The following is a 24,516-nucleotide window of genomic DNA, read 5'->3' on the forward strand; positions in this document are numbered from 1 at the left end:
TACTTAAATATATTCCTGATTTTATGTTTTAAAACATATGTATTGGAGAAAACATACATTTTTTGTTTGTTTGTTTGTTTGTTTGTTTTTTGAGATGGAGTCTCTCTCTGCCTCCCAGGCTGGAGTACAGTGGCACTGTCTCGGCTCACTGCAACCTCCGCCTCCTAGGTTCAAGTGATTCTCCTGTCTCAGTCCCTCAGCTGGGACCACAGGCATGTGCCACCATGCCTGGCTAATTTCTGTATCCTTTTTGTAGAGACGAAGTTTTGCCATGTTGACCAGGCTGGTCTTGAATTCCTGACCTCAAGTGATCTACCCACCTCAGCCTCCCAAAGTGCTGGGATTACAGGCATGAGCCACCGCACCCAACCAAAAACATATATTTTGAAAACACAATATTATTAGTTTTGTGGGCTTTAATAAAAAATAGAGTTGGTTTTGGTAAAAGCTTGCAGTATTCTTTTGTGTGCAGTAAAATATATAACATATAAAATTTACCATTTAATCATTTTTAAGTATACAGTTCTGTGGCATGAAGTACATTTACAATGTTGTCAATCATCACCACCATCCATCTCCAAAGCTTTTTATCTTACCAGGCAGAAACTGTGTACCCATTAAACATTAGCTCCCCATTCTGCCCCTCCACCCTGGCCCCAGCCCCTGGCCACCACCATTCTACTCTCCATCTCTGAATTTGGTTCCTCTAGGCACTTCATATCAGTGGAATCATGACAATATTTGTCCTTTTGTGACTAACTTGTTTCACTCAGCAAAATGTCCTCAAGATTCATCCATGTTTTATATTTTTTTATTTTATTTTTTATTTATTTTTCTTTTGGAGGTGGACTTTTGCTCTTTTTGCCCAGGCTGGAGTGCAATGGCGCAATCTCAGCTCACCGCAACCTCCTCCTTCCGGGTTCAAGCGATTCTCCTGCCTCAGCCTCTCGAGTAGCTGGGATTACAGGCATGCACCACCATGCCTGGCTAATTTTTGTATTTTTAGTAGAGATGAGGTTTCTCCATGTTGCTCAGGCTGGTCTTGAACGCCCAACCTCAGGTGATCCACCCACCTCGGCCTCCCAAACTGCTGGGATTACAGGCGTGAGCCACTGCGCCTGGCCTCATCCATGTTTTAGCATGTGTCAGAATCTCCTTCCTTTATAAGGTTGAATAATATTCCATTGTACGGATAGACTACATTTTGTTTACCCATTCATCCATCTATAGACACTTGGGTTGCTTCTACCTTTTGGCTACTATTGTGAACAATGCTGCTGTGAACATGGGTGTGTAAAGTTCTGTTTGAGTCTCTGCTTTACTTATTTTGGGAATATACTTAGAAGTGGAATTGCTGGATCCTATGGCAATACTGGTTTTAAGTTTTTGAGAACTCGCCATACCGTTTGGTGCAGTGGCTGCACCATTTCACAGTCCACCAGTGATGCACAAGGGGTTCAGTTTTCCCACATCCTTGCCAACACTTGTTTTGTTTCATTTTTGTTTTATAGACATCCTAATGGTTGTGAAGTGGTATCTCATGGGGGTTTTGGTTTTGATTTGCATTTCTCTAATGACGTAGTAATGTTGAGCATCTTAATGTGCTTATTGGCCATTTGTGTTTTTTCTTGAAGAAATGTCTTTGGAGAAATGTCTGTTCAGCGCTTTTGCCCATTTTCAATTAGCTTTTTGTATTTGAGTTATAAGAGTTCTTGGATATATTCTGAATATCCATTTCTTAACAGGTATGTGATTTGCAAATATTTAATTCTGTAGGTTGCCTTTTTTTGCAGCTACTTTTAAGAACTGAGCACTGTCTTTGTTAAGGAAAATGATTTGATGTGAATATATAGATATGAAACAGTTAAATCATACAGATACAGATTTTTCTCCCAACAACTACCTCCTTTAAGTAGTTATATAATATAAAGTGCCTTGTATACCCTGATAATAGTGATGCAGGCAGAAAAGAAAGGAAAAAGAAAAAAAAAAAAAAAAAAACCTTAGTTTTATAAATATATCATCATTACTATAAACTTTGCTTTTGTTTTTATACAAATAATATAGCTGTGTCCTTGTCAGAATTTTATTGATTAATGTAGTTAAAATTAGATCTTCTAGAACAGTACTGTCCAATAGAAACATAATGGAATCCACAAGTCTGAGCTACATGTGTAACCTTAAATTTTATGGCAGCTACATTTTAAAAGTAAAAGTTGCAATTAATTTTAAGAAATGTTTTAACCCAATATATAAAAAGTATCATTTCAATGGTAGCCAGTATAAAGAATGATTAATGAATGATTTTATTCTTCTTTTTGCAACATTATACTTCCTAAGTCCAGTGTGTTTTATACTCACTGCATACCTTCTTTCAAATTAGTGGCATTTGAGGCCAGGTGCGGTGGCTCACACCTGTAATCCCAGTACTTTGGGAGGCCAAGCAGGCGGATCACTTGAGGTCAGGAGTTTGAGACCAGCCTTGCCAACATAGTGAAACCCAGTCTCTACTAAAAATACAAAAATTAGCCAGGCATGGTGGTATGGTACGTGCCTGTAATTCCAGCTACTTAGGAGACTGAGGCAGAATCACTTGAACCAGGGAGACAGACATGGCAGTGAGCCAAGGTGGCACCACTGTACTCTAGCCTTGGTGAGAGAGTGAGACTTCTGTCTCAAAAAAAAAAAAAAAAATTAGGGGCATTTGACATGCCCAGTAGCCACATGGCTTGTGGCCTCCATGCTGCATGGTGTAGCTCAAGGCTGTGAGCTGTTTGTATCCCTCGTGTCTCAGCACCTAGAACATCAGTAGCTGCTCTTTCAATGTTTCTTGAGAAAAAGTAGAGTTGTTTTCTTCATTTAAACATTGTGTGTAATAATGTGTAAATATATTTTTCTTTGTAGTACAATAAATTTAAATGCCGCATTCTGAATGAGAAGGTTGACACTGCAACTACCACAGTGTACAGGTTTGTGTCCACACATGTTAAACGCTGCTCAGTGGTAAACTTGAAGGTGTTAGCAGTAGAGGCAGAGTTTGTTTTCTGGTTGGAGATCTATTTTTCAAGTTGTGTAGTTGATACTCTACTTTAGTTACAATCTTCAAAATGTTTTCACTAAAGAGAAATGATTATTTTCCCCTTTTTAATAATCAGGACAGTACTGAGACCCATATTTTGTTTTCTAGGTATCAGCTATAACAGGATTTTTCTCCATGTGAGTGATACTGTTGGGAAAGGAGTTTCTATTCTGTCCTTCCATGTTCTTATTAATGTGGCAGTGGGGGCCATTACAGGCCATCTCCTCGGCAGTGATTCTCTGCCTCATACTTACTGTCCAGAGTGCAAGTGTAGAAGAGTCTGCCCCGTTGTCCAGAGTCCAAGTGTACAATCTTTATGCGTTAGCAGGATACTCATGATGAGACAAAAAGAAAATACTGGGAAACAAAGACAGGATCAAATGTAAGAGGAGGGAAGTGAAATTAATACCAGAATCACTTAGTTCTGTTCGTTTAACCTCAGGTTCCTGAGCACCTTTTTATTTATCCATGTTTATACACCTTATACATAATTGCTGTTGTGTGTTCCATCCATCTGGGTGCTGCTAGGACCATCACAGTACCAGCTTAGAAGACCTGGTATTTACTTAATTACAACCGCAGATATTCTCCCTTGTGGTACTTATTTTTCACAGTCAAGGACTTATGGTTCTCTGGTTTAATTGTACTGTAAGTAAAAATCATATCCCCTTTGTGCAAAGCTATGCACAGTGCATTTCTTAAAATTTAAAAATAAATGAAAATGTAGAAAACAGGCTCAGTTTTAAATTTCTGGCTTCTAATACTTGAGCTCTTGGGTTTTAGAACCTTACTTAGGTCAACGTTGACACTTTTTGTAGTTTTTCAATTTGAATGGCTTGTATTTAGTTTTTGGGGAAAAAAGTAAAGCTTTTCTTTAGTGGATTTCTTTTTTTTTTTTTTTTTTTTTAATTTTTTGAGATGGAATCTTGTACTGTCGCCCAGGCTGGAGTGCAATGGTAGGACCTCAGTTCACCACAACCTCCGCCTCTCAGGTTCAAGCAACTGTCCTGCCTCAGGCTCCCAAGTAGCTGGGATTACAGGCACCCACCACCACACCCAGCTAACTTTTTATATTTTTTAGTAGAGACAGGGTTTCACTCTGTTGGCAAGGCTGGTCTTGAACGCCTGACCTCGTGATCCACCTGCCTTGGCCTCCCAAAGTACTGGGATTACAAGTGTGAGCCACCGCACTGGCCCTGTGGCTTTCTATTTAAAGGTTAGAGTACTGAAGCCTTTCATGCTAATTTGGCATTCCTTCCTTTCATCTGAGTGTTGCTTACCAGCTCTCTCCCTAGAGAACAATACACAAAGACTGGCCATTGAAAGAGATGACATTTTTGTGTTTGTCAGTCTGTAAGCCAGTCCCTTTTTGTATTCATTGTAATTTAAGTTTTTAATCAGAGAATTGCATAGTTTCTTTCAGAAGATGTTCTGTGGTTTTGGGTCTAGTGGGCAGAGTGGACTCTGAGGCTAGATGAATCGCCTCTCTCCTTCACCCTAAATTAAAAATTTAATTTTTAATTATATGTGGCCTTGCCACATATAAATAAGTGAAGCTCTACCTAAAACATAGGATATTATGGCTTATAATGAATAGTCCAAAAAATTATAACTGTGCCTGAGCATGTCCTAAATATTTCATTATAGGTGCGGTCCATTAATTGACCTTTGCAAAGGTCCACATGTAAGACACACTGGAAAAATTAAAACCATCAAAATTTTTAAGGTAAGGATTGATTTTTTTTTTAATATGGTAAGCTTAAGGTGCACTAGCTATTAAGGGATTTCACTCATATCCTTTGTAGTCTGAACATCATGATATTTTAAAATATTTCATTCTTATTTGACTAAAACTAATAAAATCATTTAGAACTTTGATAATTAGAGCACTATAGGTATTTTTTATCATTTTACCTTATTGTAAGTGTTATAACATTTCTTTTGCATATGATTTTTTTTTTATTATTTTTCTGAGACAGAGTCTTGCTCTGTTGCCCAGGCTGGAGTGCAGTGGTGTAATCTTGGCTCACTGCAATCTCCGCCTCCTGGGTTCAAGCGATTCACCTGCCCCAGCCTCCTGAGTAGCTGGGATTACAGGTGTGCACCACCACACCTGGCTAATTTTTGTATTTTTAGTCAAGATGGAGTTTTACCACATTGGTCAGGCTGGTCTCGAACTCCTGACCTCAGGTGATCCACCTGTCTCGACCTCTCAAAGTACTGGGATTATAGGCATGAGCCACTGCACCTGGCTTTTTTCCTAGCTATATTAAAATATTGTTCTGTATACTATGGTTTTCTCGAATAGCCCTGATGAATATTTGTCTGCATGTGAAAGTAATGTACTGCAGGATAAAGAAAACAGCAGAAGGGGATATGATGGTGTAATGGAGAAAACATCGCTCTGGGAATTAGGAGGCATGGGACTGACTTGGCAGTCCCAGCCTTTCTTGGCTTTGATTTTCTTACAGGTAAAATGGGGCTGGCTAATGGCACTGTTCTTAATCATTGACTGTAGGTCAGCAAGACTGACCTTTACTTCCCTATACCTACTGTCTATTCTGCCCCGTCCTTGGTGATTATGATTCCTGCTTAGCCTTCCCTCCTTTCCGTGCACTGTCACTGTCATTCCTAGAATCCATAGCAGACTCTACATAATTTGCTGGTTAATGGTGTAATTTAGGCTGGGAAGGTTTAGTTAGAATCCATTTTAAGATTGTTCCCAGCACTACAAAAAGTCTTCTTTAAGCTTTGTTGATTTTGTTTGTTTGTTTGTTTGATTGATTTTGAGACAAGGTCTTGCTTTGTCACCCAGGCTGGAGTGCAGTGGCACAAACACTGCTCACTGCAGCCTCAGCCTCCTGGGCTCAAGCAGTCCTCCTGCCTCAATCCCCCAAGTAGCTGGGATTATAGGCATGTGCCATCATGCCTGGCAAATTTTTGTATTTTCTGTACAGATGGGGTTTAGCCATGTTGTCCAGGCTAGTCTCAAACTTCTGAGCTCAAATGATCTGACCACCTTGGCCTCCCAAAACTGCTGAGATTATAGGCATGAGCCATGGCTCAGGGCTGCTTTGTTGGTGTTATAGTGGAAAATTGCATTCATATTTAAGAGCAGTTTTACTTACAACCAAATGTTTGATATATTTACCAAAATCCTGTTTGATATTTAGAATTCCTCAACATACTGGGAGGGCAATCCCGAAATGGAAACATTGCAGAGGATCTATGGAATATCCTTTCCTGATAACAAGATGATGAGGAACTGGGAAAAGTTCCAAGAGGAAGCAAAGAACCGAGATCACAGGAAGATTGGGAAGGTATGCCCCACATCTTATATCACTAGAGAGATGTAAGCATAAACCCACATAGGAATGTTTCTGTCTCACAAAACTAAGTTGCTTTAATAATAAGATTTCTTCTTCTTCTCTCCTATTTTGCTGGTACTCATAGTCTGCTGCTGAGTTCTTCCATTTTGATACCCCAGATGTCTTCTAGCCTCTTTCCTTCCTATATCTTTTATTAATTTTTGAAAATTGTACCCTTCTCTTATTTTTGTCATGATATAAAAATGAAGTTGTTTTTGGTGAAACCCCACCTCTACTAAAAATACAAAGAAATTAGCCGGGCGTGGCAGCACGTGCCTGTAGTCCCAGCTACTCGGGAGGCTGAGGCAGGAGAATCACTTGGGCCTGGGAGGCGGAGGTTGCAGTGAGCCAAGATTGCGCCACTGCACTCCAGCCTGGGCGACAGAGTGAGACTCAGTCTCAAAAAAAAAAAAAAAAAAGTTGTTTTTTACATTCTGTGCACTTTATAGCATCGTTTGTATCTGGGAGACAGAGCAGGATGTAGAAGGAAAAAATCAGATTGGAAAGCAGCTAGGCCTGAGCTTTAGGCCCGGTCCTTGTACTCACTAGCTGTGTTAGATGATGGGCAAGCTCTGTGTCCTTGTCTTCCTTGCTGGGTAGCCTTGCAGGGTGGCTGTGAAGACAGAAACTGGATGATGGTGCCTGGTACAGGGCAGGCTCTCAGTAAGTGACAGCCATGATGATGATCATCATCACTTAAAGCCTACCTCCTGCAGTGAACTTTTTTGGTGTTTTTACCATGTTGTCTCCCCATGAGTGCCATACTCCAAGTGTGCCAAGTAAGAAAATTAGCAGAAAATAGCTGAAGGTGACATAAAAGCTAAGTTCAAAGCTAATTAGCCATAAATATGAGTGGAAATTTTACATATATTTAGGTATAAGTGTTGAATGGCCCTGGAATGTCTATTACTAGAGAAGATAGAAATAACTGAGTATTATATGTTTTATTCCCAGCATATCGTGTGTAGGAAATACTAAGCAACAGCAGATGACATTTGAAATGCAATTATTTTTTCAATCTAGGAACAAGAACTTTTCTTTTTCCATGATTTGAGTCCTGGAAGCTGTTTTTTCCTTCCCAGAGGAGCCTTCATTTATAATACACTTACGGATTTCATACGAGTAAGTTAACTTTAAAATGTTTTATTCTTATCCAATTCCAGTTTACATTTTTACTATTTTCTCTTATAATAAAATAGTCAAGCATTTCCACTAATTTTACTTTGGTAACATTAATAAGAATTTTGAGGTTAAAAGTGAGATACTGGCCAGGCGCGGTGGCTCACTCCTATAATCCCAGCACGTTGTGGGGCCGAGGTAGGCAGATCACCTGAGGTCAGGAGTTCGAGACCAGCTTGACCAACATGGTGAAACCCTGTCTCTACTAAAAATACAAAAATTAGCCAAGTGTGGTGGTACATGCCTGCAATCCCAGCTACTCAGGAGGCTGGCAGGAGAATTGCTTGAACGCGGGAGGCAGAGGTTGCAGTGAACCGGGATTGTGCCTCTGCACTCCAGCCTGGTGACAGAGCAAGACACCATCTCAAAAAAAAAAAAAAAAAAAGAAGAAAAGTGAGATACTAGATTGTGCCTTCTAATAATAACATGGAGATAATTTCTGTTTTCCCTGAATACATTCCTGGATTTCATAAAATTCACTTTTTGTCCATATTAGTTTCTAAAGCATGTAGAATATAAAGGTAAGCGTTAGACTAAGTGTGGCACTCCCTGTGAAAAAAGAAAGGAGAAAGTGTCGTCTCTGGCACAGAGTGTTAAACCATGAAGCATTGCTTCTCCAAATGTGCTCCATGGGCCGCTGGTGCTTCCCTTTGCGTATAGCATGACTCCCAGGTGATTTGGCAGCTCCAGAGGAAAGAGGAAAAAACCAATAGAGCAAAATACCTGCTTGTAATACAAGTTCGTAGATGGGAAGGTCTTTAGTATTTACATGATAAGGACTGTGTAGATAGTGTTCAGAGGTGATCCAGGTGGACTACTAGGATTACATTTCCATTCTTGCACTGTTTTGTCTTTCCTATAATCATTACCTAAATTTTTCATTTACTTAGTTTTTTATGTGCCTACCACTAATTCATGCTCAGATTTCTCTCAAAAACTACAAATCTGCTTGCAACATGTTCTGCAATGATTCAGGTAATTGCTCAGTAAATTTTTTTTCAAATTTGGTCCTACTCCAGAGTTAACTTGCTACTAAGATTCTTGCAAACTGATGTCTTAGGACTTCTTTTCGTTGTCATCTTGGCCACTCCCCTCATGTCTCTTCCTATGCTGAGTACCTTTTCCTGGTCCCTGTCTATCCCTTCATTGCTTATCTTTAATTCTCATTTGGGGATCACTGTCTTCAGTAACTTTCTGAGAAAAGAATACATGGCATGTGGCCTGTGCTGGTTATTCTCTGTTTGCTTCTCCAGTCTTGTTCTCCTTCCTTTTCTTCTTGTGCTGTGCTCCTGGAGGCTGACCTCTATGGATTCTATCATCTGGGGTACCTATCTTCCAGTAGGGGCTGGCCAGTGTGAGGCGGTAGGAGATCAGAGGGCAGGGGGAGAGACTTGAAGAATCACTGAAGATTATCAGAGATTTAGATTTAGGCAGGTGGTGATGACCATCACAGCTGCTGATTTGGATGTGCTATCTTTTCTGAAAAATCAACATGGCCCCTGGCACCTTGTACTCTCAAGTTGGGAGTACAACAGATGGAGAATGAACAGAAAGCCTTTACGGTGGCATCAAGGGGATCTCTTATTTTTTATAGATGCAAGACAGATGTGGCTGATGAACAGGAGCAGGGCCTGATTGTGTGGGTCACCAAATTGTAAAGCCATTTAAATACACAAATCCAATGATCTCTTATTCTAAGGTAAGGGTGGTGGTTGGGAAGGCATGGGTCCCTGAGGCTTGGAATGGGAATGTTTGACAGACACAGACGACACTGAGAACTTTGAATTTCTAGATACCTTTGTCTGAAGGAATTGGCCTTACCATGAAAAAACCTTTTAGGGCACTCAGCTGGTGTTTCTGTTGGTTTTTTGTTATTACAGTCGTGTCCCTTCCCATATCTATTAATATTATATGCCAAATATTATATTTAATTTAAGTGTAGAGGCTCTAGGTGATGTTATCTCCCACTGGAGCATTCACCCTCTGCCAGTATTAAAGACTGATCATTCAATTCAGTCAGAGATTGCACTGGGTTAGGGCTGGCTTCCATTTTATTAAGATTCAACCTACTTTTCATTCCTGTTTCTAGGCCATGACCCCCTTGGGTTTCCAATTGACTGGCTGGTGGGTCTACGTCTTTTCAGCCCCGAAGGACTGTAGGGAAGCCCATTCTACTCTTCCAAAGTGTTCTGTTCTTAACAAATAATTCCAAGGCTCATCTAATTACTACATTGGCTCAAAAATCCAAGATGTCATCTGAATCAGGCCTAGATGCAGATGAGGCTCCTCGGGTGCAATTTCTTGGGAACAGATTATCAAGTACATTTCCTCTACATTTTAAGACCTGTGAACTAAAAGCACAAGTTATCTATCAGCCACCTCATCCTCCCATTTCCCTCACGTTATAAAATGGTACTTGAGGAAAATAATGCAGTGGGTAGTCTTATTCAAAAAGGAGTGGGGGAGAGTAGGAGGCACATAGTAGTCACCGTCTGTAGAAATTCTGGTATCTACCAGTCATCACTGCCCCAGGGTCGAAAGATACATTTTGATGAAGATCCAGTTTTGCTCTGCCTGGCTGTGATTCTGCCCTCTGAGTCTTCCTTTTTCTTCCATAAGAAATGACCCATGTGTGTCTTGGGGTAGCTTTCTTCTTCTTCTTCTTTTTTTTTTTTTAAAAATTTTATTTATTTATTTGTTTGTTTGTTTGTTTGTTTATTTTTGAGACAGAGTCTCGCTCTGTCACCCAGATTGGAGTGCATTGGCGCGATCTTGGCTCACTGTAACCTCCTGCCTCCCAGATTCACGCCATTCTCCTACCTCAGCCTGCCAAGCAGCTGGGATCACAGGTGCCCGCCACTACGCCAGGTTAATTCTTTGTATTTTTAGTGGAGACAGGGTTTCACCATGTTAGCCAGTATGGTCTCAATCTCTTGACCTCGTAATCCGCCTGCCTTGGCCTCCCAAAGTGCTGGGATTACAGGCGTGAGCCACTGCGCCCAGCCTGGGGTAGCTTTGTTCTCAACCTGATACCTTCCTGTAGAAGGCTGAGGGGGTCCAAAGCCCTCATTTCATTTTGTGCCGTCTTTCAATCTAAGCTAGTACAATTCCTTTAAAAACTTTGTGAGTCCTTTTATATAAATTTATCATCAACATGGTTAGATAAAAGTCACATCCACATCTTTCTGACACAGATCCTTCTTTACCTAGGAGGCTACTGTGAGACAACAGTACACAGCAGAGTCTTCAAAGCCTTCATGTTTAACTGAAAGGGTCTACAAAGCCTAAGACTTTCAGAAGGCTTACTAGGTGCACTTACAGTAGATCATTCTGAGGTTTTCACAGAGTGTCTTACAGCCCCAACCTTAAGGTCTTTACCCTAAGGTTATGCTTTGATGATTATAATCTGAATTTGATCCATGTCCTGAAGCCTCCTGAGTCTTTTTTGGGACAGTCTAAGGATAAGAAGGTTTCATTTTTGAACCCAGCAGGTCCTGGTGGCTTTATATTTCCTCTAAACTTGGCTTTAAAAGTTAATTAGTTTCACCTTTGGTTTATACCTCTTGTCTTGTATTTTACCATAGGGAACCAGAAATCAGTTGTCACTTTCCACATTCTGCCTGGACATCTACCCAGCTAAATCCATGAGTTCGTTGGGTACCCTTTCTGTTTTCCGTGTTACTTCTGGTGATAGTGTTACCCACCATCTGTTTCTGGCACCTCGTAATAAGAATCCCTTCTAGCTTCTACCCACCTGGCCCCAAAGCTACATGTTTCCGGTTATTGTTATGTCAACTGAAGAAATCATGAGATTCGTAAAATTGTAAAGGAGAGCTTCATTTCTTCTGAAGGGTTGCAGCCTGAAATCCTGCAGGCTGGGAAGTGTAGCTTCTGCCAGAAACCAGAAGCAGGCATTTCAAGGGAGGGAAAAGTAAGACAGGAATTTATGCTGATGAGATTGGCCAAGTATAAATATTTAACAGGTTATAAGAAGAGCTATGAATATTCACAAAGTGGGGGACATGTACATACATAGTAAGCAAACATGCAAGCTACATGCATCCCTTGTTCACTTTGGGGTGAAGACTTAATGCATTAAAATAGTCTGTATAACCAAAAGGTCAAATGGAGGACACAGAGGCATCCCATGTGCAGCCTTTATAAACCAACCAGAACCAGTACACGGTTAGTGGTCTTTTATCAGGAAGGAATGCTGGTCAGTTCTGTAAATCAGTGGTGGAGCAAGTCTTTCGAAAGGGCTTAACTTTTAAGAAAGAAAGCCTAATGGTTGTTAGTGACAGAGTGGGTATACTTAGGCAGGTCCAACCTCCTGTCACTGCCAGTAACTCAGTTTTTAAGGTTTCTCTAGGGTCCTTGGCCAAGAGGGTGTCTGTTCAGTCAGTTGGGGCGCTTAAGATTTTAGTTTTATTTCTCAGTTATAGCAGTACCTACATCCAGTGCAAAATTCTGTTCTGGATGGCTGTTGCAACATAGCAAAGTATCCCAGAACTTAATAGTTTAAAACTGCCATTTCATCATTACTGTCTCTCCTAGTTCCAGATTTTAGGCTCCTCTGGGTGGTTCTTGGATTGGGTCCCTTACATGACTGTGTTCAGGTAGAGTCTCATGCCAGGGTTATTGATTGAAGAATGTTCCCTTCCCATCATAGAAAGACTAAAAACATCAGGCATTGGCAAGAATGTGGAGCAAGTATAACTCTTATGGCTGGTAGGAATGTAAAATGGTAGATCTACTTTGTAGCAGTTTGGCATTTCTTATAAAGATAAACATGCATGTAACATGTGAGCCGTCAATCCCACTTTTTTTTTTTTTTTTTTTTTTTTGAGACAGAGTCTTGCTCTGTTGCCCAGGCTGGAGTGCAGTGACATGATCTCAGCTCACTGCAAGCTCCGCCTCCTGGGTTCATGCATTCTCCTGCCTCAGCCTCCTGAGTAGCTGGAACTACAGGTGCCCACCACTACGCCTGACTAATTTTTTGTATTTTTAGTAGAGATGGGGTTTCACCATGTTAGCCAGGATGGTCTTGATCTCCTGACCTCGTGATCCGCCCGCCTCGACCTCCCAAAGTGCTAGGATTACAGGCATGAGCAACTGCGCCCGGCCTTTTTTTTTTTTTTCTCTTTTCTGAGACAGAGTTTTGCCCTTGTCGCCCAGGCTGGAGTGCCATGGCATGATCTCAACTCCCGGCAGCCTCTGCCTCCCAGTTTCAAGCGATTCTCCTGCCTCAGCCTCCCAAGTAGCTGGGAATATAGGCATGCACCACCACGCCCAGCTAATATTTTGTATTTTTAGTAGAGATGGGGTTTCTCCATGTTGGTCGGGCTGGTCTCAAACTCCCAACCTCCGGTGATCCACCCGCCTCAGCCTCCCAAAGTGTTGGGATTACAGACGTGAGCCACCACACCTGGCCCCCACTTCTAATTATCCCAAGAGAAATAAAAACATACACCCACATCTACACAGTGACTTGTATTTGGATGTTCATAGAAGTGTTATTTATAATAGCACAAAACCTGAAACAACCCCAAATTCAACTTGTGAAAGGATAAACACAATGTCTTAAGTCCGTGCTGTGAAATACTACTCAGCATTTAAAAGCAGTGAGATACTGATATACACATGAAGGAGGAACCTCAAAAGCATTGTACTAAGCCAAAGACAGTCAGAGAATACACAAGGCACCATCCCATTATATGACATTTCAGAAATGCCAAAACTGTAGTGACAGAAGGACGATCAGGAGTCCAGTGGGTGGGGAGAGGGGATTGACTCCAAAGGGTCAGGAGGGAACTTCTTGGAGTGTAGAAATGTTCCATATCTTGATTGTGGCAGAAGTTGCATGACTGTATACATTTGTCAAAAGTCACTGAATTGTACACTTAAAATTGGTGAATTTTATGGCATGTAAATTATACCTCAATAAAGCCATTTTGTGGTAAAATACACATAATATAAAAATTTACCATTTTAACTATTTTTAAGTGTGCAATTCATGCTCACTAAGTGCATTCATGTTATTATGCAACCATCATGGTCCATCTCCAGAACTCTTTTCATCTTGCAAATCTGAAACTCTCCAGGACTTTGTCATCATCCTACACTTAATCTCTGTACCCACTAAACACTAACTTCCATGCCTGCCTCCCCCAGCCTCTGGTAACCACCATTCTAGTTTTTGTAATAAAACTATTTTTTTTAAGTCTATTTTGGTATTGGCATAGGCAAGCCAGCTTTCTTAACATTAGTGTTTGCATGATATATCTTTTCCTATCCTTTTATTTTCTGCCTCTGTTTCTATATTTAAAGTATGTTGCTGGAGAAAAGAATACTGTTGGGTCTTAATTTTTTTCAGTCTATCTGCCTGTGTGTTTTTTCCTCTCTGCCCTCCTCCATGTGCCTCAAGGTCCTGCCTGAGGTTCCAGTTGGTTCTGTTAGTCACCAGCCAGTAGAGGGTGTGCTTGTGGGACAGACTGTCAGTCACAGCTGGGCTGTCTCAGGGGCTGTGGTCTGGTCCAATATCAGTAGCCTTTGGCTTGGTGCCGAGTCCTAGTCTAGTCAGTAGTAGCCAGAGTGCTGGGGAAACATGGTGTGCTGAGCACAGTGGAATATATGGCTGTATTCCACCAGGAAGCATCCTTTTCCTCAGAACTGGAACTGCTGCTTTTCTGTGTAAGGGATGTAGGAGGCCAGGATAGGCTGGATGTGCACACCGTTCCCACTGAGGGAAATTCCACGATTTCTGAGTTTTTGACTTAGGTAAAATGACTTCCACTTAGGTTTAAGTAAAGGGAAGTGAACTTTTGTTTGTATATTGGTTACTGACTGTGTGGACAACTGATAGTGAATGAATAGATCTTTTTGTGACTCTCCTTGAATTTTTTTTTCTTGCATTCTGGAAAATATCTGTCAGCTGATTCTTTCTGTACCTGTCTTACCTTTTTTTAAAATTAAAATCTTTTAAAAAAAATTCTCATGCAGTAAAATTTACGCCTTTTTGATAACATGCAGAACTGTGTTATCACCTCAACAATCAAGATACAGAACAGTTCCATCACCCCTCAAAACTCCCTCATGCCACCCTTTTAAAATCAAACCCTCCCCCACCCCGATCTCAGGGAACTGCTGATTTTTTTTTCTCCACCCCTAAAATATTGCCATATAAATGGAATCATAATTTTATAAAGCTTTAAACACTGCTTTCACCCAGCACAACATCCTTGAGATGCATCCAAGTTGAGTGTCCCCACGGGCCTCTGCTTTTATCCCTGGACAGTATTCCATCATATGAACATACCCCTGCTTCATATCCATCCCACAGTTGAGGGGCATTTGGGTTGTTTTCAGTTTTTGGCAATTATGAAAACTTCTGTTATCATTCATGTACTGTTTTTTGTATGAACATAGGTTTTCATTTTACTAGAGTAAATACCTAAGAGTGTGATTTCAGGGTCATATGGTGATAGGGTTTGGCTGTGTCCCCACCCAAATCTCACCTTGAATTGTAATAATCCCTAAGTATCAGGGGTGGGGCCAGGTAGAGATAATTGAATCATGGTGGTGGTTTCCCCCATACTGTTCTCGTGGTAGTGAATAAGTCTCTTGAGATCTGATGATTTTATAAAAGGGAGTTCCCCTGCACAAAGTCTTTTGGCTGCTGCCATTTAAGATGTGCCTTTGCTTCTCCTTTGCCTTCCACCATGATTGTGAGGCTTCCCCAGCCATGCTGAACTGTGAGTCCATTAAACCACTTTCCTTCATAAATTACCGAGTCGTGGGTATGTCTTTATTAGCAGTGTGAGAATAGATATAGTAAATTTAAGTTTATAAGAAAATGCCAAACTGTTTTCCAAAATGACTACTGTTTTGCATTCCCACCAGCTATATATGAGGGTTGCTTTTGTAAAGCTCGTCTCAGTCACACCTTTTGCATTTCCTGGAATCTGCCTGACTTGTTGCATGTCTTGAAACCGTGGAGTGGGGAGGGGAGTTTTTTCTCTTGTTATTATATTAATAACCCACTTGGGGATTTTTTGCTTCCTCTTCACACAACCTTAGATTCAGTGGATTTCTTTACCAAGCTTGTCTTTGTGAACATGGCAGGCCTGAAAACATTCAGCTCTTCTGCAGGGAAAGTCCTGAAAGATGCACTTCAAGGGTTTAACTGAAGAGAGTCTAGTGAAGGAAATATTTATGGAGGTAAGGGCCTGGCTAAGGTAACTAACAAGCAATGATAGATCACCCAGGGATTACCAACAGCAAGAATCCCTTCCCCTCCATCACTAGGCCTGCAGAAGTGTGGAAATGGAGTAGTAATACCAGAACCCACAGAGAGCTTGAAGCCATGGAGGAGAGGCCACTCAACAGAAGCTGTAACTGTAGAATGCAGCCAGAGCCTGAATAAACCCACAGCAGGGAAGAACCACGGAGGGGAAAGAAATATCCAGACCTCTCTCTTCCACTGCTCTCTGAATCCTTTTGAACTTACCATTGGTCAAACCCAATCAGAAACCATACAGAAAGTATATTAGCATGTCAGGATTCTCCAGAAAAACAGAATCAACAGGAGATATAAGAAGAAATTTATTATGAGGAATTGGCTTGTGTGATTATGGAGGCCAAGAAATCCCATGATCTAGGGGTCCAAGAAAGTTGGAGATGTAATTCTAGCCTGAGTGCAGAGGCCTAAGAACCGGGGGAGCTGATGAATCTAAAAAAAGGAGAGAGCTCAGGTTCGTACACAGAGGATTAAACAGTGCTTACCATGGTCAGGGGCTGGGAGAAGATATGGGGAGACATAGATCAAAGGATACAAAATAGCAGATATCTAGGATCAACAGGGTTTGAGATCTCATGTAGAACATGAGAACTAAAGTTAACAAAATTATATTTTATCAGGGAGTTTTGTTAGATTTTAACTGCTCTTGTCACACACACAAAAAAGGTAACCCTTTTACTATTTGTGTCCTATAATATCATGTTGTGAATCTCAAATATATGTAACAAAATTTATTGAAAATTTAAAAGGCTGGGCATACTGGGTCAAGCTTATAATCTCAGCACTGTGGGAGGCTGATGGGGGTGGATCGCCTGAAGCCAGGAGTTCGAGACCAGCCTGGCCAACATGGTGAAACGCTGTCTCTACTAAAAATACTAAAATTAGCCAGGCGAGGTGGTGCACATTTGTGATCTCAGCTACTCGGGAGGCTGAGGCAGGAGAATTGCTTGAACCCAGGAGGGAGAGGTTGCAGTGAGCCAAGATTGCACCTCTGCTCTCCAGCCTGAGAGACAGAGCAACACTTCGTTTCAAAAAAAAAAAAAGATAAATGCTGAGGTAATATTTCTACTTATAAGATTGGTACCCATCAGCCGGGCGCAGTGGCTCATGCCTGTAATCCCAGCACTTTGGGAAGACGAGGCAGGCAGATCACGAGGTCAGGAGATCAAGACCATCTGGCTAACACGGTGAAATCCTGTCTCTACAAAAAAATTAGCTGGGCATGGTGGCGGGTGCCTGTTGTCCCAGCTAATCAGGAGGCTGAGGCAGGAGAATGGTGTGAACCCAGGAGGTAGAGCTTGCAGTGAGCTGAGATCATGCCACTGCACTCCAGCCTGGGTGACAGAGCAAGACTCCATCTCAAAAAAAAAAAAAAAAGATTGGTACCCATTAAATAATTTTCATTGCTGAAGGAAACGTGAGGAAACACTTATCATATACTTATGGAGAAAGTTTAAGTTGCTACTAAAGCAATCTGGTAATAAATATTAATGTGGAAAAAATGCACACTCCTAGCAATATTCTTAGAGAGGAATCTAAAATATACAATTAAAATCACATAGAAAACTTTACTGAAGAATAGTTTGTAGTATTCAAAACTGAAAAGTCTAATGTTTCTCAATCGTAGAAGGGTTAAATACTTTATATGTCCGCACAATAAAGCACTATGCAGTTACTACAAAAATATATCTATGCATACTAATTTGAAGGGGGGTTCAGTATACCTTACCGTTGAAAACTGGAAGTTACAGAGTAAATGTATAGTGTATCCTTTTTTTTTTTATAGATAAAAGCAAAAAACAACAAAATCCTGTATGTGTGTTTTGTGTTTGCACAGTCATGTAGAAGAGGGTTGAAATACGGTAACACCAAGCCATTAGCATTATCTCAGGGCAGTAAAGGGTGGAATGAGAGAAAAATGTTAAGGTTTTCTTTGTACACCTTATTTTTTTTTTCACATGAAGCATAACTTAAGCATATCGTATTATACTATTGTGTTTAAAATAAAAGTGTATCTTTTGTAAAATAATAAAATAATAATCACAGCAAATAAGCCTTTTGTGGAGCCAATAGGAGTCAGCTTTGGGGGACACAGTGCAGGGCAGAGAAGGAAGGAAAATGGGCCAAGATGAGGCGAGACAGGCAGTGGCAAATGGAGAATAACCAGCCCGACTCATCCCCTGTGCCTCTCAGCACATTCTTACCTTTTGCTTGGAGGACATTGAGGACATTGGTTTCCTCCCACAAACTCCCATCAGCCAATGTATCATCATCATGTGATGTCATTTCAATTTCACCTAAATCTGAATTGTGACATTGGCCACCATGAGTGCCCTTCATGTAAGAATGCAAGGAAAAGACGTAACTAAATGTAACTGTTTCAGCCCCCAGCCTCTGTAGATGGACACTAGGGCCAAACTGATACATCAGAGCCTTCTTTTTCCATCACTCATTCCATGTTTGCCTTATCCTGGCGGCACCCCAGATGGGCAGTGTTTTATTTGGTGGGTGCATTAGTTTCCTAGGGTATTATAACAAAATACCATAAACTAGGTGACTTAAAACAACGGAAATTTATTGTCTCCCAGTTTTGGAGGCCAGAAGTGTGAAATCAAGGTGTTGACGAGGCTGTGTTCCCTCTAAAACCCGTGGGGGAATCCTTCCTTGCCTTCTAGCTATTGGTGGTTGGAAGTCATCTTTAGTGTTCCTTGACTTGTTGAAGCATCATTCCCATCCTCTGTCTTCACGTGATGTTCTCCCTGTGTGTCTTCACATTGTCTTCCCCTTGTGTGCATCTGTCTCTGTGTCCAGACTTCTCCTTTTTATAAAGAGACCAGCCATATTGTATTAGGATCTACCCTAATGATCTCATTTTAATTTGATTACCTCTATAAAGACCCTACTTCCAAATAAGGACACATGCTGAAGTACTGGTCTCAAATTCCTGACCTCAGGTGATCCGCTCACTTCAGCATCCCAAAGTGTTGGGATTACAGGCATGAGCCACCACACCCTACCTGTTAACGTTTTCTAATTTAGTAAAAACAAAGAGTAGGTAAAGCAGCTCACTGAATGGCTGAGACCCAAGCTGTCTACCATGGACTGCCAAGATGCCCTGCTGAAGAATGACAGATAACATTCCTTTCAGTTATATAAAACCATTGTTAGTAATCTTAAAATGTTATGTTTTATGTTTTTTTAGCTGTGAAAAGTTTTTAAAATGTGCTCAAAGTATATATGGCATTCTAGATTTGTGCCAGATGTCCATTAAGTGATTTACAAATGTTGAGAATCTAAGTATTCTCAGAATTCTTACTTATTCAGGTTTTTGTGTTCATCCAAATTAAAATTGTCATGCAAAGGGTCCCTATCAAATACTGTCAAAACAATTTGACCTAACTGACATTTATAAAACAACAGCAGAATATGCATTTTTGGAAAGTGTACATAAAATATTTACCCAACAAAGATGACCTAATTGTTTTGTTTTTAAAGAAAGTTTAAATAAAATTAAATCTTTGCTTGGGAAAAAACTCTCTTCTCCTGTCTCCAGTGATTCAATTAGGGAAGCTGTTAATAGGTAGGGAGGGAGAGAAGCCAGCTCACAACTTAATAGATATCAACTGCTTAAATCGTTATACACTAAAATTCTTATTTTTGTTTAAAACTAAATAAATCAAAATTAAAACATGCAACATGGCATTCAGGCTTATTAAATTATGAATTTTTTCTGCTTCTTAAAAGGAAAAAACCTGTTTATCTAGAAGGACTTTGGAATTTATAGTTACAGTGAGTTTCTATATATACTGTATTTCAATTACTACTTTTCAAAGAACTAAAACATTATATACTATATACTGTTATATGCTATAAAATAAATATACTCAATAGAAATTATACTGAGCATATGTAAATCTTTCTTTCAAGATCCAGAAACCACCACACCTAAAACTGAGGGTACATTAATCATGAATTAATATAGAACATGAGCCCAATTTGAAAATATTTGCTCATAGTGTTACTTTGCATGGAATTGTGATCTGTCCTAGCAGATTTTAATGTTGAATGCATGTATCTTGAAGGAGGAATATCACAAACGTGACTTCACGGAGGTGCTCTCTCCCAACATGTACAACAGTAAACTCTGGGAAGCCTCGGGCCACTGGCAGCATTACAGCGAGAACATGTTTACCTTTGAGATTGAAAAGGACACTTTTGCCCTCAAACCCATGAATTGTCCAGGTCACTGGTGAGTATTAAAAGTGAAGCAGACCTTTTCATGAGAGCACATAGCACACTTTGTCACAGTTAGCTTTTAATATTATTATTTTGCTTTGTGGAATGAAAGAATCCCTTTAATCTGAAGAGTGGTGATAACTAATTTTTACTAAGTTGTTTCATTCTAGAGAATGGATTTACTTTTGAAAATATATTTGATCTTTGGCAGGTATGGAATGTTAGCTGGTAACCATTGCATTTTTTGTGCCAATTAAAGGGTAATGTTATGTGTCAATTTTATAAGTTTTGTAATATTTGTCTTATAGTAATGCACTTCAAATGTTCATATTTGCAGAATATTTAGTTCTTTCATACTGTTTGGGTGGATTATAACAAGATCAATGAGGTCATAATCAATGGGTTTTTGGATTTCACTGATTCCAAGATACCATTTTTCTTCCGCATTTCAACATTTCTGAAGTTGAAATGCATCTTATAGTTGGTGGCATCTTAGCCTTGTGTCATAATTTAATTAATAGGTTATTTTCTTTCTTTGTAGCACATAAAATAAAGATATATTTTACAATCAATGCTGTCTTTGATTCTATGAAAGACTAATTATCATAAAGTTGGTATGCAAATTCAATCTTGTAAGACAAACATATTTTACAACTGAAATTGAATAGGCATAATTGTCCACAAAAAGAATCCCAACAATCATAGTTTTTGTATTATCAACATACATAGTTTCAAGTAAATTTACACAGAAGATAATTATTAAAACCGATAACTGAACACTGAAGAAAGCTCTTTGCCCTTTTAAGTGAAGACAAGTAGAAATTTAACTTTATGATGATGTCATGTAAAAAATACATATAACTTTAATTTTAGGAATACTGGCATGTAAACATTCTGTACCTTCTCTTTCTAAGCAGAAGGTAGAAGCTACGCTAGTGTTTTGCATTGTGAAACACTTGCGTTAACAACTTCTTAACTCATTTTCTCAAAGGCATCCTTTAAAATTATAGCCTCACACTTTAGCTATAATGAAAGTAGAGAATTTAAGTTTGTCTTTTTACACCTCAGAATAAGGAAGCAAGACCACGATGGCTTAGAGGCAGTGGGATATGGAAGCCAGGAGTGCTTTCTGCAGGAGAGAAGTCTTTCATTCAACAGAGAACATAGCTGAGTGGTTTTTGTGCTTAGAGCTAGAAGTGCAGAGGTGATTAAGACACAAACCATTTCCTCATGGAGCTCATAAGCAGAGTGGGCAGGGCCATGCATGTAGACAATCTGTTATAAAAAGACCAGTGCCATAATGATGGCATGTTTGAGGTGTTCCAGGAGCCTGAGGAGAAACTGCCTAATCCTGTCTAGGGAAATGTCTAGGAGGGCTTCATTTAAGAAGTAGCGTTTGAAATGAATTAAACAGTAAATGGTGATTCACTGTATGGATGAGGGAAGGGAACAGCATTTCTGGGAAGAGATAATAGACAAGCTTCTTTCTTAGAGTGCTGCAGTGATGTAAATGCAAGGTTCACTAATTTCCGGAAGAAATGTTTTCTTTAACTTGGTGATCTAAGAACTGGAATAAGGAGTTTATGAATTTTGAGGTTTAATTGTAATTTCTTTATATTTAGATAATTATTTAATCTTTCTATGCCGTGTAAAAGCTGTGTGTTTCTGCATCTTTTCTAGTCTAATGTTTGCCCATCGTCCACGATCTTGGAGGGAAATGCCTATGAGATTTGCTGATTTTGGAGTTCTGCATAGAAATGAACTGTCGGGGACTCTCAGCGGCTTGACCAGAGTCAGGCGCTTCCAGCAGGATGATGCTCACATCTTTTGCACAGTGGAGCAGGTAAACACTAACACAGAGTGAAGCATGGTGGTCACAAATTCAGTGTGATGCCCTGAACACATCTTGTATTCTTTCAGAGTTACTGAAACATAGATGTTTGGTCTAGTCTCTGAGATCTCATTCAGCTCTAACCTGCTGTGATTCTCTAAATTAGGTCAACAGGTTAATCATCTCTTGACATGAAATGTGTTACTTTTTCTTTGGCTTCCTTCAGTGATTTTATTAACCTGAATTCCATTAAGTGGAGTATTTTAAGGGATTTGGTGGAATTCTGGATGTTTTGTTTTTCAATATTGCCTAGAACTTAAAATTTACTTTTTCAAGTTTTTGTGTTAATTCAAGTTAAAATTACCATGCAAAGGGTCACTGTCAAACAATTTGACCTAATTGATGTTTATATAACAGCAGGAGAATATACATTCTTTGGTTTTCATGTTGGATGGTTAATGTGCCAGTGTTGTATCCAATGTGCTTCATGTTGGATGGGTAATATGCTAATGTTGTACCAAGGTGTGAGGGAGGCACATCTTACAAGTGTGTACACCCAATCATCACGCTTAGGAACTACAAAAGGATCAGAGTGTTTGTTTTTTGAAATTGTACATAGAATATTTACTAAGATAGACCATATTCTGGACCATAAAACAAGTCTCAATAAGTTGAAAGGGATTCAATTAAAACAAAATGTTTAATTAACCCAAATGTTTAACCCTAATCCTGACTGAGCACAATAGAATTAAAAATAGATAACACAAAATCCCAAAGGAAAATTAGATAATTTTATGTAACAAATGAAATAAAACATCAAAATTTGTGGGATGCCATTTAAGTGGTATTTAGAGGGATGTTTACAGCAGTGAATACCTGCATTAGAAAAGAAAAATCAATGACTTAGCTTTTACTTAAGATAGAAAAAGAAGAACAAATTACACCCAATGTAATGGAAGCAAAAGAAAGAAAATAAGAAGGAGCAGAGCAGAAATCATTGAAATAGAAAAAGAAAATGAAGAATATAAATAAAACAAAAGCTGGTTGTCTGAGAAGTCAGACTGATGAGGGGAAAAAGAGAAGGCACAAATAAAAATGTCAGGAATAAGACAGATGTCATCACTACAGATTCTGTAGCTATTAAAAAGATAAGGCAGTTTTATGAATAACTTTATGCTAATACATTTGACAGCTTAGATGAAATGGATAAATCCTTGAAGGACACAAACTATTCAGCTTTACTCAAGAAGAAGTAGATCGTCTGAATAGCCCTGTGTCTACTACAGAAATTTGATTAATAGTTAAAAACCTTCCTACACAGAAAATTCCAGGCCAAGATGGTTTTACTGGTGAATTCTACCAAACATTAAAGAAGGAATAATACCGATCTGGAGATATTCTTCCAGAAAATTGAAGAGGAGGAGATCTTCACCACCTCATGAAGCTAATGAAGCTAATCTTGCACTGATAGAAAAATAAGACAAAGAAATTTTAAAAAAACTACTGAATATCTCAAAGAACTTAAACAACATTTTAGTCGTCAAATCTAGTAATTTTTTAAGAAGGACATGTTAATCAAATGGACTGAATCCCAGGAATGAAAAGTTAGTTTAACATTAGAAAATGAATCATTGTAATTCCCCACATTCACAAACTAAAAAAAAGAAAACAAAAAGACAAAAAACATATGATCTTCTCAGTAGATGCAGGAAAAAGTATTTGGCCAAATTGTACATCCATATCTGATAAAACTCTCAAAACTAGAAATGGAAGGGATCTTTCTTAACCTGATAAAAGGCCTCTATGAAAAACCTACAGTTCTCATACTTAGTAGTGAAAGTCTGAATGCTTTACTCTTAAAATCAGGAATTAGGTAAGGATTCTCTCATTACTTCTCTGATCATTGTACTGCAGGTACTTTCTGATGCAGTAAGTTAAGAAAGAGAAATAAAAAACACCTAGATTGGAAAGAATTAAAACTCTTGTAAATGATATAATCTATGTAGAGATTAGATGGAATCTACAAAAAGCTATTAGAAGTAAGGTGAATTTAGAAAAATTGTAGTGTGGAATATCAATATATAAAAATCAATTGTATATGCATTTCACAACAATAAACCCTTAGAAATTGCAAATAAGAAACAATTTATAATAGCATCACAAAACATGATAATACTTTGGGATAAAACTGACAAATATGTTGCTGTGGACTGAGTTGTGACTCCCAAAATTTATATGTTGAAGTCCTAACCCCCAGTGTGATGGTGTTTGGAAATGGGGCTTGTGGGAAGTAATTAGGTATAGATGAGATCATGAGGATGGAGCCCTCATGATAGGATTAGTGCCCTTTTAAGGAGATACCAGAGGCTTCCTTTTTGTCTCTGCCATGTGAGGACACAGTGAGAAGTCAGCTATCAGCAAACTGGGAAGAAAGCCCTCACCAAGGAATTGAATCAGCTGGCACATTGATCTTGGATCTCCCAGCCTGCAGAACTGTGAAGAATGAATTCTTCTTATTTAAGCCACA

The 24,516-nt window shown here is 39.4% G+C and overlaps 1 protein-coding gene and 1 non-coding gene across 6 annotated transcripts in view; one reads left to right on the forward strand and one right to left on the reverse strand.

Annotated features, from left to right (window-relative positions):
- TARS3 (threonyl-tRNA synthetase 3) overlaps positions 1-24,516 on the forward strand; it is a 78,007-nt gene that overhangs the window by 16,169 nt on the left and 37,322 nt on the right. For all 5 annotated transcript variants that reach the window (XR_004184977.1, XM_021940922.2, XM_031668288.1 and 2 more), the window contains exons 7-12: positions 2,905-2,969; positions 4,727-4,805; positions 6,253-6,399; positions 7,471-7,569; positions 20,005-20,171; positions 21,839-22,001. Coding sequence is in view for 4 of the 5 variants with exons in the window: in XM_021940922.2 (XP_021796614.2) it covers positions 2,905-2,969; positions 4,727-4,805; positions 6,253-6,399; positions 7,471-7,569; positions 20,005-20,171; positions 21,839-22,001 (720 nt within the window). In the remaining variant the exon portion in view is untranslated. The remainder of the gene's footprint in view (positions 1-2,904; positions 2,970-4,726; positions 4,806-6,252; positions 6,400-7,470; positions 7,570-20,004; positions 20,172-21,838; positions 22,002-24,516) is intronic.
- Positions 22,478-22,577, reverse strand: LOC116276268. The gene has a single exon (XR_004185691.1). It is a non-coding gene; the product is annotated as a small nucleolar RNA U13 (small nucleolar RNA).

The sequence above is a fragment of the Papio anubis genome, chromosome 7, assembly GCF_008728515.1.
Source record: "Papio anubis isolate 15944 chromosome 7, Panubis1.0, whole genome shotgun sequence".
NCBI lineage: Eukaryota > Metazoa > Chordata > Mammalia > Primates > Cercopithecidae > Papio > Papio anubis.